The sequence below is a fragment of the Rousettus aegyptiacus genome, unplaced genomic scaffold, assembly GCF_014176215.1.
Source record: "Rousettus aegyptiacus isolate mRouAeg1 unplaced genomic scaffold, mRouAeg1.p scaffold_m13_p_7, whole genome shotgun sequence".
Classification (NCBI taxonomy): Eukaryota; Metazoa; Chordata; class Mammalia; order Chiroptera; family Pteropodidae; genus Rousettus; species Rousettus aegyptiacus.
Genome location: NW_023416310.1, coordinates 4,067,099 through 4,085,659, shown reverse-complemented (window position 1 = coordinate 4,085,659; position 18,561 = coordinate 4,067,099). Strand labels below are relative to the sequence as shown.

General features: G+C 40.4%; 1 protein-coding gene across 1 annotated transcript in view; it reads left to right on the top strand.

The window, feature by feature from the left end:
- The first annotated feature begins 968 nt into the window (after positions 1-968).
- Positions 969-18,561, top strand: part of NOL10 (nucleolar protein 10) — a 65,207-nt gene continuing 47,614 nt past the window's right edge. The window contains exons 1-11 of the mRNA XM_016127106.2: positions 969-1,125; positions 3,008-3,053; positions 4,927-5,025; positions 6,917-6,994; positions 8,188-8,225; positions 9,098-9,234; positions 9,949-10,014; positions 11,249-11,309; positions 14,111-14,196; positions 16,047-16,125; positions 17,341-17,490. Of these exons, the coding sequence (XP_015982592.2) occupies positions 1,060-1,125; positions 3,008-3,053; positions 4,927-5,025; positions 6,917-6,994; positions 8,188-8,225; positions 9,098-9,234; positions 9,949-10,014; positions 11,249-11,309; positions 14,111-14,196; positions 16,047-16,125; positions 17,341-17,490 (906 nt within the window). The 5' untranslated portion in view covers positions 969-1,059. The remainder of the gene's footprint in view (positions 1,126-3,007; positions 3,054-4,926; positions 5,026-6,916; positions 6,995-8,187; positions 8,226-9,097; positions 9,235-9,948; positions 10,015-11,248; positions 11,310-14,110; positions 14,197-16,046; positions 16,126-17,340; positions 17,491-18,561) is intronic.

The window sequence follows — 18,561 nt, the reverse complement described above, 5'->3', positions numbered from 1 at the left end:
CAGTTTTATGACTTGCTTAAGAGGCCTATTATCACTCTGAAGCCCATGATCTTTCTACCGTGCCACACTGCCTCCCCAAGGAAGATGGCAGGCCTGCACCTTTCCTCCAAGAACGTCTCAGGAAGAGGGTAGAATCTGGACTGGGACTTTATAAGGACAGGTGAAATAGGAACAAAATTATTAGACCCAGGAGTCCTCACCCTGCCATGAGCTAATATAGCATGTGCTCAAAATGACCCTCCCGTTACCCCATGAGTACTATGTTCTAATTTCAATAAGGCCCGTTTGACTGCCGTTAACCTACACTTTACCCTCGTTTTCATCTAAGCCAAGAATTCTCAAGTCCTCAGATCTGGGCAACAGTAAAAACAGTTCACTAAGAAACTAGAAGGTCAACAGAGTTTGGGAAACGATGCGTACGTGAGGGTCTGTGTCTGTCATTGCTGCCACATGCCCGTCTCAAAAAGATCAGATTCAATCCACTCCTCCCCTGATCTCCACTCCTTCTTTTACTACTTTCTTTTTTTTTTAAGTACGCTTTTTCATGTATAACCCTCCTTAGTTGATGAATGTCAAATAAATCCAGCATTTATTTGTAATGTAATATTGCAGAACACTGGAGAGAAAAGAATCACTTCCACTCTCAGTTCGCTCACTGGCCGCCTTCGCTCGCTGGGTCCCCTCCGCGGAGCCCGCAAGGCCTTGGGTCAGCCCAGCTCGCCGGGGACCGCGACACTTCATCCTGAGCAGAGACGCTTGCGGGCTTCCTGCCGCTGGGGACACTGAGCAGAGGGAGAGCGAGCGACTCCTGACCCTCCCGTATCGGGGTCGCCACCAGCCCTGCAACCCAGCCGGAGGACCGTCCTCCACCAACCCCGCCGCCCCCTTTCCTTTCTCTCGCTACTTTCGCTTCCGGGAACCGGGGCGTCTGGGACCCGGAAGTGCGTCATCAGCCCGCGCCAGCGCCGCGCGCCGCGGAGCCTGGGAGCTGATGCTCGCGTGCACCGCGGGGAGAGGCGCCCGCAGCGGAACGGGGGTCGCCGGCCCCGCCGCGCCACCATGCAGGTCTCCAGCCTCAACGAGGTGAAGATTTACAGCCTCAGCTGCGGCAAGTCCCTTCCTGAGGTGAGTCAACCCCGCGGTTCTCGCGGGGCAGCCGCCCCTCTCCTCGGCTCTGTCCCTGGCCTGTTTTAGCTGGGACCGGATCTGCCCCCGACTCGGGGAGGTCCGGGTGCTGGTGTCAAGCGGAGCTGGTCGGTGCCGGTAGAAGAGGACACTGTTGTCACCGCGCCAGAGGCTGGGCGGAGGGGCGATCAGGGTCGATGAGCTTTGCTTGAACTTTTGTGAAGTTCTCTAAGACCGAGGACGCGTCCCTTTGGATTTCTATGGATGTTCACAAACGGTGCCACACCGAGGAGGAAAACCTGGGCAGGGTGGTTCACAGACATATCTCCCTCGTTTTAATGCCGGTCCATCAGTTGTTTGTTGAGTACCTATTATATGCGAAATGTTGGAAGTACAGTAGTGAGAAAGGGAAATGCAGACTTTGCATCTGCAGAACTTATGGTGTAGATGGCACTATTTTTGAAACTTGCTGAACTTAACTTGATTTCGTTGAGTCTTAGGACATCAGCGTTGGGGCTGAGAAAATCAGTGATTCTCAGTCTTCTCATGCCTAAAATATGCAACAGATCCGATGAGGAGAAGGCTGACTTTTCATGGACATAGGTTCTGAAGTTTGGTTTTTATTTCTTATAATTGGTGGTCAAGCCTCTGTTCGTGCTTACAGTGAGACGAAGCTTTTTTCCCAAGCTCATTTCCATTTTGAGATTACTTGTTAGATGGTGGTTTATATGAGACCTGCCCTTGGAGATCAGGATAAATTTAGCTCTTCTTCCATGTGTCCACCCCTGAAAGATTTGGAGCCAATGATTAGATTCTTTCCCAAGAATTCAAGGTTAAGTAACTCCTTGTCCTTCAACTGTTCTTCACACGTGATCTTTCTCATTTTGTTCATTCTACACATTCGTTGAGAAGTGACCATGTGCAGGCAGCTCTGCCCTGAGTGTTGGGATACATGGTGAACATGCCAGGTACCTTTCCGTTGGGAAAAGATTCCTAAGTGAGCAAATAAGAAAACTTTAGATGATAAGTGCTTTGAGTGGTGAGTGCCTGGAAGATAGCTGTTGCCAGTGAAGTGTTTTGGGTAAAGCCTTCAGGGAAGGCCTCTTTACGAGAGGTGACATTTGAGCAGAAACTTGGGTGATGGAAAGGAGCCAGTCGTGGGAAGGTACGGGGAAGAGTTTTCAGTGCTGAATGGAAAGCATAAACGTCTCACCGTCGGAATAGACAGACTTGCAAGTTGGAGAAACAAACAAGGCACAGGTGTGATTGTGGCATGCTGAGTGAGGGGATGGGGCAGGTGAGGCTGGAGAGCAGCAGGCCTCGTAAGCCAAGGTAAGAAGTTAGGGTTTTCTTCTGAGTGCTGTTGGAAGTTATGGTCGGATTTTAAACTGGGCTGCTGTGTGGCAAATTACTGTAGCTGGAGAGGGTGGCTGGGAGGGGACGGGGTATGAGGGGGATGAGTCAGTCCAGCTGAGAGACTTCAGGGGCCTGGGCTAGAATGGTAGCAAAGGAGATGCTAAGACACGGTGGGATTCGGGAGGTGTTTTGAAGGTGGGCCGATGGGACTTGCCAATGGATTGTATGGTGGCGAGGAGAAGTTAAGGTGAAGAAAAGGAAGGAATTGAGAGAATCCTTGGGTTTGGGATCTGAATAACTGGGTACAGTGGTGGGGAGAGGGAAGGTAGCAAAAAAGATCAAAAGTTGAAAAAATCCCGAAGATATGTTAACTGTTGGGTTAGGATTACAGAATATTTTCGGTTTCTATGTTGTACATTCCTATAAAGTTTAAAAAATTTTTTAATGTGAGCATGCGTTATTTTTGCCAACAGAAAAACAGTTCACGTAAATACATTTTAAAATAAAGTCTCTTCATTTTCTTTAGTGGCTTTCTGACAGGAAGAAGAGAGCACTGCAGAAGAAAGATGTCGGTGAGTGTTATTTTTTCCCACTTTGGTTACGTTCGTGGTCCATGTTATAAAGATTTCACTCGTTTATCGTTATCATATTTAGGTGAAGTTTCACACAAATGCAGTGGAAAATAAACTTCTCGTCCGTTTTCTTCTTAAGAAATCTTAAGGTCGATATGTTTCTGGTGGGCGTGGGATTCGGTTTCACCTGCTTACAACCTAACAAGCTGGCCCGTTACTGTTCCATGGGTAAGAGCAGCAGACGTGAGACTCCTGGCGGCACAGCAGCTGGTCTGAGCCGTGGCAGCGTATCTCCGTCAGTTCCCCTTGCGCTTCAGTCCCACGGGCACGCGCAGCGTGACCCAGGTGGATGCTGTGTCGCGGCTGAGGAACACCAGGCCTGGGAAGTCCATGCCGTAACAGCAGGCCGGAAGCAAGCCTGCCCTTTGTCCGGAGGAGACACGGCAGGGATCCCAGCTGCATAGATAGCCTGAGAAATGGTCAGGTAAAGGAGTGGCCAGGACCCTGCAGTCTTGCCATACCCAGCAAGATGTGTAGCAGCGCTGAGACCCAAGGGGGACTGTCTCCTACTAGTCCCACAAGTGCTTCGCCCTCCAGCATATCAAAGTCTTTTCATTTGTTAAATCTGTCAGTTTTTGAGATACAGAGACAATGAACATTTTCTTTCTGAATGGAGTAGTTTTAGGTACAGGACGTATGAACATGAACAATAAAAGATTATTGCAGAAGATTTTTCATTCTTTAAGTTATGGCAGCAGAGAAGATAAGGGTATAAGATCAGTTTTTAACTTAAATCATTTTGGACAAATTTTCATTATGTTTTTCCCATTATGACTTGTCATATATGAAAGATGACTTCTCATATATTTTATTTAAGTTATTCTCTAAAAATCAAAGACCAAAGATATTGAAGGAGTTTCTGGATATGTGATAAATAACCCAAGGCATGCATCTAGAAGAGTAGGCTTTATATAGTACTGAAGTTAGAAAAGTAAAGTTTAAATCAAAAGAAAACAAAACATTGCTACTTTAGTATTGTTTACGGATTCTGATTTCTTCGGATTCTCCCATTCCACTCCGGTATTCTAGAGCATAAGAAAACAGATTCAGATTATTTAGAGGAAAGAATAGTTCACCGACTATTTCTCCCAGCCCATCTCAGAACTATTATATGTCTCCCAGACTGAGTGGGCCCCTTCTGCTCATTTGATCCGAACCTTATGTTTGTGTTTTATCAGCAAGGCAGTAATGTGCCATAGAGTCATGAACAGCTCTTGTAATAGGCACATTGTTGTGACAGCAGCCAGCAAGAATCCACACTTTCTTGTGGGAAGAAGCCAGTTTTTGTGAGAGTCTGAGTAGATGTTTTGACCCAGAAAGATCTCGAAGTCTTCCTTCAGCCTGGACCCATGTGACTGCAGATCTGTGGTGCCGGCAGAGGCAGCCTGGTGGCCGTTTCTTATACATACTTAAGCTTTTGAAGGTTTAAACTTGTTATTATTGAGGGTAAAAACATGGTAAGATATGGGTTTTAGCCATGATTGAGTAATGGTAATGGTTTAGTGTTTATTCTGTTCCCTCTTAATCCACGTCTTAAAACTGGACGTTTGATGCATTATTGTGGACTTTTTTTTTTTTTTTCAATTAATGATGGCACTTTTTCCTTTTGGAAAGGTAAAAATAAGACACTTAGCTTAGACAAATATTACCTCAGAAGAAAACCCGTGTGTCGTGGGCGGGGCCGTGCTGGCGTGCCTTCCCAGGGCTCGCTGGGAGTTGTGACCTGTGTCCAGTGACTGCTCTGCATGCACGTCCTCCTGCCATACGGAAGAAGCACAAAATTAAACCAGCTATTTATTTTTTCTCTTTGTAGACGTCCGTAGGAGAATTGAACTTATTCAGGATTTTGAAATGCCTACTGTTTGTACCACTATTAAGGTGTCAAAAGATGGACAATATATTTTAGCGACCGGTAAGCATCTTTTTGGTTATGATTTATATATATTTCATAGCAGGAAATGCTGTAGTGGGGAAGGTCACTTTTTAATATTACCTTAACATTTTATTATAAAAAGATTTCAAACATACAGAAATATTGAAAAAATTGTACAGTGACCATCCATGTACCCACTACCTAGATTCTGCAATAGTGTGCTGTATTCACTTCCTCACATATCTGTCTGCTCATCTCTCTGTCCATCCGTCAGTCCATCCTGGTTTTGAATGTATTTCAGAGCAACTTACAGAATCAGTATAGTCCACTCCTAAATGCCTCAGCGTGTAAATCATTAACTAGAGTTCAGTACTTATTTATGGCTTTTTTAAAGGAGAATTTACACATGGGGAAATGCACAGATTTTAACTTTATTGTTTGATGCATTTTGACAAGTGCATACACCTGTCTAGCCCAAACCCCTATCAAGATAGGGAATAGTCGTTGTACCCAGAAACTTCCTTCACGCCCCTCATGGTCGATCCTGCACCCACCCATGGGCTGGCACTGCTCTGACTTCTTTTCACTGTTTTAGAACTTTACGTAAATCCCATCATACGCTGTGCATTCTTTTTGTGTACGACTTATTTCCCCTAGGGTTCGTGTTTGAGACTCGCACAGTATTAGGTGTGTCAGTGTTTTCTTCTTAATTACCAAATTGTATTTCCTCGTAGGAATGCACAGTTAATTTGTCCACTCTCCCTTTGGCGAACACCTGGCCCGTTTTCACTTTTCGGCTGTTATTGATAAAGCGCTATGTACAAGTCTATTCTGAGGACACTGCTAGGAAATAGGGTGGGTGAGTGTGGTGTTGAGTTTGAGGAGAAGCTCCCAGCCATTTTCCACGGTGGCCAGATCATGTTACACTCCTGCCAACAATGGGAGTCTTGGGAAAGGTCACTTTTCATATATGATTTTGGGTATCATATACTTAGTATTTTATACGTCACTAACATTTTATATTAGCAGTATTCATCAGTATCAAGCCATGAATATGGGAACATTCAATGTGTCATAATTTAGAATAGCATTACTCAACCATTTTTGGTTGTGATTTTGGTGTGTGTGTGTGTGTGTGTGTATATACACACACACACACACACATACCAAATATATATGGATATATGGATATATATATATGCATCTTGCGTATCGCCCACATTAATTTGCTGGCTTAACGTTATCCATTTGTATCCCTTCTCCAACTCCTCTCTTATTTGACAATTTTTATATATCTGCATGCCAGCGTCTTATTCTGTGTTAACAGTGGTCTCAGTATTAACACTATCCACCGTCGTTTATTTAATCATTTCCTATCAGTGGACGTTTTATTTGCTTTCAATTTTTGGCCATTTGTAAACAATACAGCAGCCAATATTCTTCATGTCTTTGGTACACTTGTGTGTGTGTTTCTTTAGGAGAAATTTGTAAAAGTTGAAATCCAGATTCAAGATGTGTGAACATCGTATAGTTTACAGATATTGTCAGATTGTTCTCCACATACATTGTAACAATTTACACTGGTTGCCAACAGTGTGTGAGCGTACTTAACTCCCTCACCAACACCGTGGTAACCATCTTTTCACCTGTACTATTCTGATGAACAAAACCATTTTGTTTTAATGTACTTCGTTAGAGTGCGAGGTATATTATTTCTTTATATTTCATTTTCTATGTATTGCTTGTTTATATCCCTTGCTCATTTTCTCCTTGGGATGTTGGGGAGGACTGCTTCTAGATTCTTCTCCTTCGATATGGTTCTAGTGAGTCCTACTTACCTCGAACAAAAAGTATACTCAATATACCTGCAGAATCTTGACAATGAAAAAGTATGTCCTTTAGGTTTTACAACACATTAATTTTTTTGTAGGAACATACAAACCTCGGGTTCGATGCTATGACACCTATCAATTATCCTTGAAGTTTGAAAGGTGTTTAGATTCAGAAGGTAAGTAAGGAGTTCAATTTGAATTCATGAAAATAGCTTTTTATATTTGGCTGCTTTTCTGCTTGTTAAAACGGGAATGGGTTATGTATTAGTTTTCTTTGCTGTGTAACGAATTACCATAAACATCCGTTTATTAGCTCACAGCTCCATAGGTGAAGTCCGTCCAGGCTCTGTGTTCTTGCTCAGGGCTGAACTCAAGGTGTCAGCGCAGTGGGACTCTTACGAGAGGCTCTGGGGGAGAATCCACTTGCAGACGTTCAGGTTGTCTGCAGGAGGCAGTTTGTTGCTGTCGTAGGACTCCCGTCCCACTTCCGGTGGCTGTCAGCCTGGGGCCACTCTCAGCTTCTCAGGGCTGTTATGTGCCCTGTCACCAGGTCCCCTTCACCCTCAAACCAGCAACAGGTCTTTGGGTCCTTGTTCCCCTTCCGACTTCCCCTTTTCCTGCCAGCCGGAGAAAACGCACGTGATTATAAATCTCCCCTTTGCCATGCAGTGTGACATAATTACGGGAGCAGTATCGCGTCGCGTTCACAGATTCCCACCCACACTCTCCAGAGGAGGGGACTACACAGGGGGAAGGTCAGTGGGGGTCATTCTCAGAATTCTGCCTACCACGGAGGGCAGGTTGAAATGGAAACGCTCAGGTATTTTTATCAGGGGACTTCACGATTGAGATCGGGGGTGGGGGGGTAGAAAAGCAGTAGGATATGTAGCCTGTTGTTTCACCCTTAAAAAAAACTCCACGTGCTGCTAATAACAACTGTTTTCACTATTTTTGTTTAGAAAATATGTTGTGAATGAGTAAAAAATTACTGTTACCTTTTTAAAGCAATTTTTGAATGTTCCTTAATGTCTTTTATTTTGAACTTCTCAGAAAAACCATGGCAAAATTTAGAAATTGTTATGTTTTGTGAATTTATCTATTTTTAATTCGTTTCAGTTCTGCATTAATCTAGTTGATCTGTATTAAGAAATTATAAAGGTTTTCATTTTCCAATTGGTGTTTTGTGGGCAACATAAAATGGCAACTTTGTTCTTGTTTTATATAGGGGCCAAAAAAAAAAAAAAAAGAAGAAAAACCCAGCATTTTTATATAATTTTGTGTTGAATTAGTATCTTTGCATCAAGCTTGCAGTTTTATTAAAAACATGGATCGATAATTGTATTTTTTCCTACTATTTCTTATTTTTCAGTTGTCACCTTTGAAACTTTGTCTGATGACTATTCAAAGGTATGTGTGATTAGTCTGTACTAACTATCTTCAAGATATGAATGAATGGAATTTATTTTTATAACTATTTTTATGGTGTTCCTATCGTTAAAATAAAAATGGGTACATATTAGTAAAATAAAATCTGTCATTTTCTATTAGCATATTTTTAGTTTGTTACATATATGATACATATGTTGTATCTTTTAAAACAACTGTGAGAGCCATTGATCAGTCTAACATCAAAATTAATTTTCCATATCACATATAAAACCTTATAGTGATGTCAGATGTCATCTTGAAGGAAAATTTTCTAAGCTGATGGCTTTATGTATTGTCTTCAGTTCTGGAAACTATAGAGAACATTTTATCCTTTTGCCCATGGTAGCAATTTGTCATGTGTTTTGTGACATGTAATTTTATAATGTATTTGACCTAGATATTGATAAATTTGCTTTAAAACACCATCTACAGAGTTTAAAGATACATTTGTAATGCATTTAAAGTTCAGTTTATACAAGTTTTTCTTTCCCTGTGAGAGATGATTAAAATGTATTTTTAAGTAAAATAGGCAATTACTCATCGGTTACTGAACAGAGCTCTAGGTTGTTGAGTGTGGGTGCCAGATAAATGAAAGGCATTGATTTTAAGTCTTTTAGTTAGAAGTAAGGTTTGCTGAAAAACTATCCGGGATCCAGGAAGGCAGCAACCAACCACTGGAGAGGTTCGGTTCTTAATCACAATTGTTAATCGTGATGGAAAGTTGTGTATTCACAGGTGTGTGTTTACAGAGAGAAAGATCAGAGTTTTTCTTATTTTGCCAGTTTCAGTGATGACCTAATAAACACTTTACCTAGAAACCTGGCAAACTAATTTTCTCATTTAATTTTCAGATCGTCTTCTTACATAATGACAGATACATTGAATTCCATTCACAATCAGGTTTTTACTACAAAACCAGAATACCAAAGTTCGGGAGAGATTTCTCTTACCATTATCCATCCTGTGACTTGTACTTTGTTGGCGCAAGGTATGGGGTCTAATCACCCTTTTTTTCTTTTTCTTTTTCCTTTCCACCTCCCTACACAACTTCTGTTCTTAACAGTTAAGAGACTAAGACACATGATCCCTGCCTTTCTCTTGCTCACAGGATGCGGTTCCAAGGCGACTGGTTCTTTTAGGACTTGCATCCTTGACTCATATTTGCATGTTGCTCTAAATCTAGAGAGAGCCGTGGGGAGCCTAATGGGTCACACTGGTGGCAAAGTCGGTTTCTTAGCCTCATTACTTGGCATTTAAAAACTTTTCATTCTTAAATGCTACCTTCTTACATGATTGTAAAAATAATATGTATCAATTTAGAAAATTGGGAAAATATAAAAAAGATTAAAGGAAGGAAACATAATTATGCCACCCAAAGGAAGCCCTTATTAGCATTTGATTTTATTTCCTTCTAGTCTTTTCTCATATACACATATAGATACATTTTTGATCTTGTAGTCTATCCGTGTTATTTATAGATAATAGTCTACCTAATGAGTATACCAATTTCTTGGCACATGAGTGGTTTAACTTTTATACATGAACAAAGTCACAAATAAGGTGATTATTTTTTAGGTTTAGAGTACATTTTTCTGTTAGTTTTACAAAGGGAAGTGATGCCTTATGAGTGATATATGTATATATTTTTCTAAAAATTATATTTACTTGAACCAGATTTTTAACTTTGTGCATTACTTTGCAGCTCTGAAGTTTATAGATTAAACTTGGAACAAGGACGCTACCTAAATCCTCTACAAACTGATGCTGCGTGAGTATCTTTTAAAGATTGCCGCTGTGTTTATTTTGGCCAGGAGATGGAGCCAGAAGCTCAAGTTGTCATCAAGTCTTCCGCATTGCATTCAAGCGACGCCCTGGGCTGCTTAATAGAAAGAGCCCTGTTCAGTTTTTTTCTTTAAAAATTCCTCTAAAAGACCTGGTAATGTCTTACAATTTTTAATTATTAAAATCCACTTTTTCATTATTTTTTGTGTGTTCTTTAGATTTTCATTCAATGATTTTGTTTTGTGATATTTTTTTCTTGTGGCAAAAATTTAAGTTTTTTTTCAAGTTTTCCTTTTATCATACATTATAGTAGTCAACACTTTTATTTAAAGAAAAATTCTTCAGGAATGAATGTCATAATAATAATATTAAGTAATAACATTACAACAGTAATAGTGAAAGCGCTCACTATGCCAGGCATTATTATTTTTTATATATTGACTCATTTTAAACTTATAACAAATTTTTACAGTAGGTACCATTATTATCTCCATTTTACAGATAGGGCAGCTGAGACTCAGGGTAAGTAGCTTGTCCAAGGTCACACAGCTAGTAAGGGGTGGAAGGTGGAACACTTCTCATCCATGTACATAAAGAACTTGTTGACTTTTTCTTATTTCTTTGGAAGGGTTTTAAAGCTTCAAAGAACAAGTAGTGATCAAAACTAGGTGAATTCTTGGTCTTTGTTTTCATATTTGCATAAAATGCTCTTATTTTCTTTAAAAAATGTTAACTTCATGATGCATTTTTGAATAAGAGTTTGCTTTTTAGCCGCATTGTTTCCTGTTTATAACAACAGCCGTAATTGAGCTTCTTGTAAACTGGACACTGTGCGGAACATCACAGTAAAAGAAAGTGAGGCCTCGCCTAGTTAAGCCTCAGGCTTGGCAGTGTTACAGCTTGTGTCCTTTTTGCCTTGGGAGAAGATACATTGAGGAAGTAGAATGAACCTGAAATAGAAATTCAGAAGGAAGGCCTTCCTTGTCACATCCACTGGCAGATAAAAATGTCACCCTGAGGAGCAGAAACTCTGATGGCTGTATACCAAGCATTTAACCCTTTCATGCCTTGGTAGTTTTCATATGCAGTTAAGCAAGAATCTGCATCTGCATGTCTCCTTTCTCTGCAGAAGTGGGTTGACTGCTTATTTAGAAAGTTTAGATTATCCCTCCCCTTCAAGTCGATGCTAATACTTTCTTCCTCATTGCTTTACCGTTTAGGGAGAATAATGTATGTGACATAAATTCAGTGCATGGCTTGTTTGCCACAGGAACAGTAGAGGTAAGCATACGTTGACGTTCTCTTTTTAAATAGTTGTCTTATAGTTGATGATGAATGGAGTTTTATTTAAAGATAGTTGCTCGGTTCATGGAGCAGAGTGCTCATGTAGCAACAGGAAACTCCGGCTGGCTTTTTTGGCAGCACATCGATAGCGGGGCACACAGGACTCGGCTCTTCCATGTCTGCAGCTGTGCCCCATAAAGCGTCTGATGTGGCACGCATCGACATTGACCGTGGGAAGCCTGATGCAAGTCACTGCTGGATCCTAGCTCCTGGGGAGCAGTGTGACAGCCATCCTTGTTCTTAATAGGAGGCAACATGTCGGAGTCTTAGCTCTCTCCTGCTCGTTACTGAATTACTTTCCCTGTGGCTGGAGACTTACTTACCTCGCCAACTTCATAGAGGTGTTGGAGAGAGTCACGTGAAACAACCTGTGTGGACACACTGTAAGCTGTAAAGGCGCGTAGGCTTGTGATCCGAACATCCCGGATAGTAGCATTCAATAAATACACAACGTTTTCCTTTTAAACTACTATACCTTCAATCAGTGTTCTTCAGATTTGTCAACTGTTTTTCTAGATTTGCACTTTAAATTACAATGTTATTAACTACTCATAGAAAAACAAAAGACAAGTATGTCAGAAATGTATTATTAAAAATGTGTCCTCTGTGCCCTTCAGTCGCCAAATGCTCTGCCCCAGAGGTAACTCTGTAATGGTTTGCACATTTATCCTTTCGGGTTTTTTTCTATGTATATGCGGATATGCATATATGTTAGTAACGTATTTTTTAAAGATTTTTACAAAAATGAAATTATACCATGGTTCTCCACTTGCCTTTTTTTTTTTTTAACATAATATGGTATATAAATGTGCTTATAATTACTTGTATAATGTTAAACTAATGTTTTCAAACAGGTGGACAGGATTTCATTGTTTGAAGGCCCTATAGTTTATTAAACCAATCCCACGTGGATGAAATTTAGGTCTTTTTACTCAAAATATCTTTATGTTAAGAGATTAAGATGTGAAATGGGACACATGATGTTGATTTAATGGAAATACATAAAACTATGTTGATATGTTATAATACTGTTATGTCTAAATCGGGCCAGTGAAGCTCTTGTTAATTACGTTTTTTGAGATTACCAAGGTGAAACTTTAAAATAGTTTTCTTTAAAAAGTGGGTTTTAAATAGAGTCCTTACAGAGCAGCCTAGGCTGGGTACCTGGAGATGTGCTCCAGAAGGGCAGCTGTGTATTATTAGAGCAGGCTGTTCTAGCGGCTGTTGCAAGGTCAGCCCTGAGGCCCGAGGGGGCCAGACCCCTGCCCAGCCCCAAGGCGGGCCCTGCTGAAATGCCTGGGTTGTTGGGTCTGAAATTTGATATGCATAGGCAGGCCAGACTTTAAAAATTCAGTTTAATATCAATTTTGATGATATGTTGGATTTTGATTTCTTCTGTGGCAGTTAGCGTAATGCTGTTGTTAAAATCAAAGACTTAGGACTCGCTTTTTATGTGTTTTGAAGTACGTTAGAGGGCAGGCTTTAGCAATAGTGATATTCCATTTTGATCACAGAAAATCAGTATGGTTTATGAAACCATTTTGTATTTATTCTGGAATTTATCTGCATACCCATTTTTAAATTTTTAAATGTGGCTTTTATATGTCCATAAAGTCTGGTAACTTGTTTTGAGAAGACATGGAATATTTGACCATTTCGAATTACTTGCTATATGATTTATGAGAAATCTTTTTTATTTATTTTTGTGACAGATACATTTATAATAATAGGAAGTGATTAGTGAGATCTAGCCTTCCAAGTGTATTTGAGATCTTGCTTTTGAGTTGGTTAAGATAGTAAATAGTTTTTTTAATTTTTGTGTATGTTTATGGTTTTTTATCATTGCAAAATCAAACAATACAGAAGGTAAAAAGTGAGAAGTGTAGTCTCTTCTGCCCTACTCCAAACCTTTTCCTTTGGTAAACACTGTTAATAATTTATTCTGTGTCCTTGCAGAGGTTTTTTTTTGTACAGACATTTTTTTAAAAAGACAACAGGATCATCCTGTTTTTTAATAAACTTTTTTATGTAACGGATTGTAGACATGTGCCTAGTACATGTGTATCTGCGCCATTCTTTCGAATGACTGTGTAGTATCTGTTAAATGGATTAAATCCTCCATTGTTTGCAGGTTTCTTTTTTATTTTTTTTGCTTTATATTTCCTCAGATGTTTAAAAAATTTACACCTTCTGAAAAGTTTAAAACTTAGTTCACTGATCACTTATATACATTTTGTATATTTGCTTTCTTTTTTTTTAAAGATGTGTGTGTATAGTATGTTTTTTGAACCATTTGAAAATAAGTTTCAGACATGACATTTTAGCCTTAAATACTTCCTAAATGTTTTTCCTAAAAACAAGGACTTCTCCTATTAAATCATAATACTGTTATCATCCCTAAGAAATTTAACATTGATAGAGTTTCACATATTAATATTTAACACTGATACAATAATATTTAACTGTTTAAATATTTCTGGTTATTCCACAATGTCTGTCACAACTCTTCCCCCTCCACCCACCAACCAAACCAGGGTCCAGTCAAGAGTCACCCTTCACATTCTGGACTTTTTTCCTAAACTATTTTTTCTTTTTTTCTTTTTTTATTATAAAAGAAACTCATCTCATAGTGAAACACTTAACATTTAAAAGGAGTATACTGTAAAATGTTAAATTCTTGTTCCCCAGAAGATCATCAGTGTTAATAACGCTTTTTGTTGTTACTGTTGTTTGCTTAGGGTCGAGTGGAGTGCTGGGACCCACGAACTCGAAGTAGAGTTGGCCTTTTAGACTGTGCGTTAAGCAGCGTCACAGCAGATTCAGAGTAAGTAGAAGATCATTTGCAGTTTAAATATTCATCAGCTTCTGATATAAACATGTTTCCATTTTTAATTAAAATCAGTTGCTTCAGGATAAAATTCTTTAGGCTTACATCTGAGGTTGTAGTTTCTGTGATTGTTTAGTGTAAAAATCCTTTCCTGTAGAAGCTCACTAGATGCGTAAGCCGTATGGGATTCTTTTCTAAAGTACTACAAAGAGTGCTGTGCTTATTTAGTTGCTGTGGAGTTTTATTAAAACACATACACTGTAGGAATTTACATTTCAGTTCTGTAGGCTCGAGTGACAGAAACAGGCGTCCACCACTGCAGTTAACGAGCAAAAAGAGGTGCTTGAATTCTCAGGTAGAGAGAAGCAAGTGTTTCCGTATATTCTTGTTCCTTTTTGCCACTTCTTAATTTAAAACAGTTAGAAAAGCAGTACACGTTTAGGGATGAAACCCTCTGGAAGCTTGAATCGACGAGAGGTATAAGCCCCCTGCCCTACCCCGCACAGAGTGGCTGCTGTTGCCCGCGTTGGTACATCCGTCTCAGGCGTTTTTCTATGTGCATTTTAACGTGCATGCAAAGTCCTGAGCTCCTGGTCAGACCCCTGGCCTGGGGTTATTTGCTATAATCAGAGCGGGCCTGAGGATATTGATTAAATACAGTTTGGTAGAAATAATAGCTAACAGATAGTATTTTCTTTTGCGAGGTGGCGTTCTGAGTTCTTTACATAAATAAGCTTACTTAATGTTCAAAGCAACAGCCTTTGATGTAGGTACTGTAATTGTATTTATCTTACAGATGAGGAGATACCGACCAATGGCATACGTAGCCATTAAGAGTTCTGTTGCAAAAGCATACTTATTTCTAGGGAAAGATATTCCGGATATACCGTTAAGTGGAAAAGCAAATCATATAATTGCCTATAGGGTTTTATCACATTTTCATTAAAAAAAAAATGTACATGTAGGGAAAAAAATCTGAATGTGTACCAAAATGTTAAAAGTAGTTTCTCTTGCTGATTTAGTTTCAGGTGATTTTATTTTTTTATGTTTAGCTTAATTTTTTCCTACGCAAACATTATAAGGTGTCACTTCTGTTATTTGACAGACTGGAGTTCTGGAAGGCAGAGCCAATATAGTAAGAGAAAAAAATAACCGTAAATATTGGAAAGAGGAGGGCAGGCTCTCATTATTTGTGGATGACATGATTATCTGCCCAAGAAACCCAGTAGAATCAATTGGAAAACTATAGGAACTAATATGAGAGTTAAGTAAATTGGTTATAAGATAAATGTACAAAATCAGTGGCTTTGATATTTATCAGTAATATCCAATTAGATACGATGGAAACAGTTCTTATTTATAACAAAAATTGTAAAATACTGAGAAATTAAGTACCTATCTGGACCCATGTCTTTTACTTTACTTTGACGTAGCTGAGTTTAAAAAGGGGAATGGGTCTGCCCATGCCTGAATGTAAAATAATATTTTCTTTTAAGCAGAAAAGGGGATGTTTCTGTAAATAACTTATCCTGGCTTAATTAAAAGATATTGTCATATTGATTCTTTTTCATTGGTTTTATATTTTCAGAAACTTTTTTTTGTTTGTTTGTAGATACTTTGAGATTATTTCTTATAGTTTTTGAAGAAGTTTATTTACAGATTTTTAAAGGTAGATTGTATGTGAAGCTTACTTTTTATTTTGATTAAGAAAGTGTGACTACAGTTGCCTTTTAAGCAGAAGGCTAGAAATATGAGTTTCCCCTTTAAAATTGAAGTGAAGCTTACTGAGTTTGTTATTTGGAAGGCTTGGCTATATGTACACGGAAGATAACTATCTTGCCTTACAGGATAAACAGCTTACCAACAATCTCTGCGTTGAAGTTTAACGGTGCTTTGACCATGGCAGTTGGAACATCCACAGGGCAGGTAATGTATATTAAATATGTTTCGGTCAGAAACTTCACACTTAAGTTAGCGTTTCAGTGTGCGTGTGTTGTGGGAAACCCACCCACGTTTTTGCCGTGGGAGCAGACACTGAGGCATCATCATTTGGGCCAGAGATGGGTGAGTACTCCAGAGGGCTGTGCTCTCTCAGCACCTGGAGGAATTCTGATCTGGCCTGGGCGGCTGGTCCGGGACGCTCCCGAGGGAGCTGCTGTGGGCACGTGTCCTGCGTCCTCTCGACCGGTTTAGAGCATCACTTTCCGCAATGTGCAGAAGAGAATTCTGTGGTCACAGAAGGTTGGAATTCTACCAGATTCTTGCTATGAGAAAGTCACAGTGCGTCTGAATATGTATCGAAGGCTTTGCGAATTCCCTTAGACAAGAAATGTTTTCAATGAGTATTCTCAAAATGTGTCTGCCCCGGGCACCTGTTTCCCTTAGCACCATTACCCGAACCCCGGGCGGTGGCGGCCAGGGGCGCAGCCCCCACCAGTGCTGGCCTGAGGAGTGTGAATGAAATGACCTCAGAGGCCGAAGTCCATCTTTTCTCTTTCCTTCAAGGCAGAGCCTACACGCTCGTAAGTTTGCTCTCCCCTGGAACAGGCCTGAGACCCTGCTCCGGGTAGAGTTACCACCTCTGTCTCCATGGTCTAGGGAAGTTCTGTCACCTGGGATGACGCTCTGGCTTCCCCAGGTTCCTTGCCTCCAATAGCCGGGCTGACCCACCCTCCCACCCCCACCCGCCCGTAGTCCCAGCTTTGCTGCTGCCGGCGGCCTCGGACCTGCCGGGCCCGACTTCTTTGTACCTTTCATTCTTGTTTCCGTCTCTTGCCGTGACGGCGCCTGGTCCATGGCAGGCCCTCAGTATGCATATTTGTTGAATAAACAAATGACGCACGTTCGTACAGACTTTCTGCTGCTTTCTTAGAATGGCCCCGTGGTTTTTAACCATAGTGTGCTTAAACATTACTCTCAGGGGTGCATTCATAAGACCCTGCCCCGCTGAGGTAATTTACAGGTATTTCTAGAGCAGTTTTGTTGGCTGACTTTAGAATTTGTACCTGGGTAAGGGTGTTCATTGTGTTCACAAAAAGGTAATGAGGCAAGTGGCAGCCACTTCTCTAGATTCTAAAAGTTGCCATTTAATGTAAAATATTTTGTTTATTTACACAGAAATAATTTGTTTTTTTCTTTTAGGTTTTGTTATATGATCTTCGATCTGATAAGCCGTTGCTAGTGAAGGATCACCAGTATGGGCTGCCCATTAAGTCAGTTCATTTCCACGATTCATTAGATTTGATTTTGTCCGCCGACTCACGAATTATCAAAATGTGGAATAAGAATTCAGTATGTATTTTCTTTTGTTGAAATTATTTGCATATTTCTCTTGCCTTTTTTGAATACTCTAAGTTCTTGAGAAACAGATTAAGTATTCATTGGGGAGCTTAGTTGGAAGTCAGTTTCTTCGGGGTAGATAACATCCATATTTAGATAGAGTCGTCAAGATTGCTCTCTTCGTGTTTAGAAGATTTCCTGGTTTGCTGGAACCAGCATGCGTCTTTACCTGGACAGTTAGGTAGAGAGTAAATCATTATTTAAAAATCTTGATCCACAAGAAACCCCCCGAGATCTTGAGGCTCTCCCACAGCCTTAGAGAAGTTCGGGGGAGCTACCAGTTACCTATCCACGTCGGTGTTACTGCACATCTCCATTTCATACCGTTTCCTCATCTTAGATTTTAGAAAGGACAAAAACTGTTTTCTTAAAAATATTTGATGTTCTCTCAGCTCCAGGTATGATTTAGAAAAGAACAAAATTTTGTATTGCTGGTTTAATCTGTCTTTTGCTTTTCACTTTAAAACCTAAGTATTGTGAGAGAAGTAAAACGTTAGTTTAGCAACTAAATGGGAAAAAATTCATTCACTTTAGCAATGGCTTTAAAGAGTTCTTAGCATTTAATTAATTACAAAGTTAGCACCTTTAGACAAAAAGTGTCACTTTTTTTTCCTTTTCATTTTGAGATGAACGGGGCGGTGAGTCTAGTGGCCTCGGCGTTAGTGGCGAGAGGGCGGGTGACAGTCTCACCCCGGAGAGCTGCCCGTGCTCAGGCCAGAGGCGCCGCCAGCAGCCCCGTCACGGTTCAGCCTCTTGTCAGGCCCTGGCTGCTCTGACCATCACTTTTGTTTTTAATTTTCATTTCGTTCACTCCCAAATTATTGAGCTTACGGAGCTTACTCTGTTGTTCCCTCCGGATCGATTACGGAGAGCGGTCGTCGGGTGTGTCCGGCTCCTCAGGCCCAGCCCTGCGTGGCTCCCGGGACTGTTTCTGTTAGGGGCGAGGAGGAAGGGCCTCCAGCTTGTCTCCATTTCGGAAGAATTGCCCTGATGGCCGGTCACCAGGGAACTGACCACGCTGCT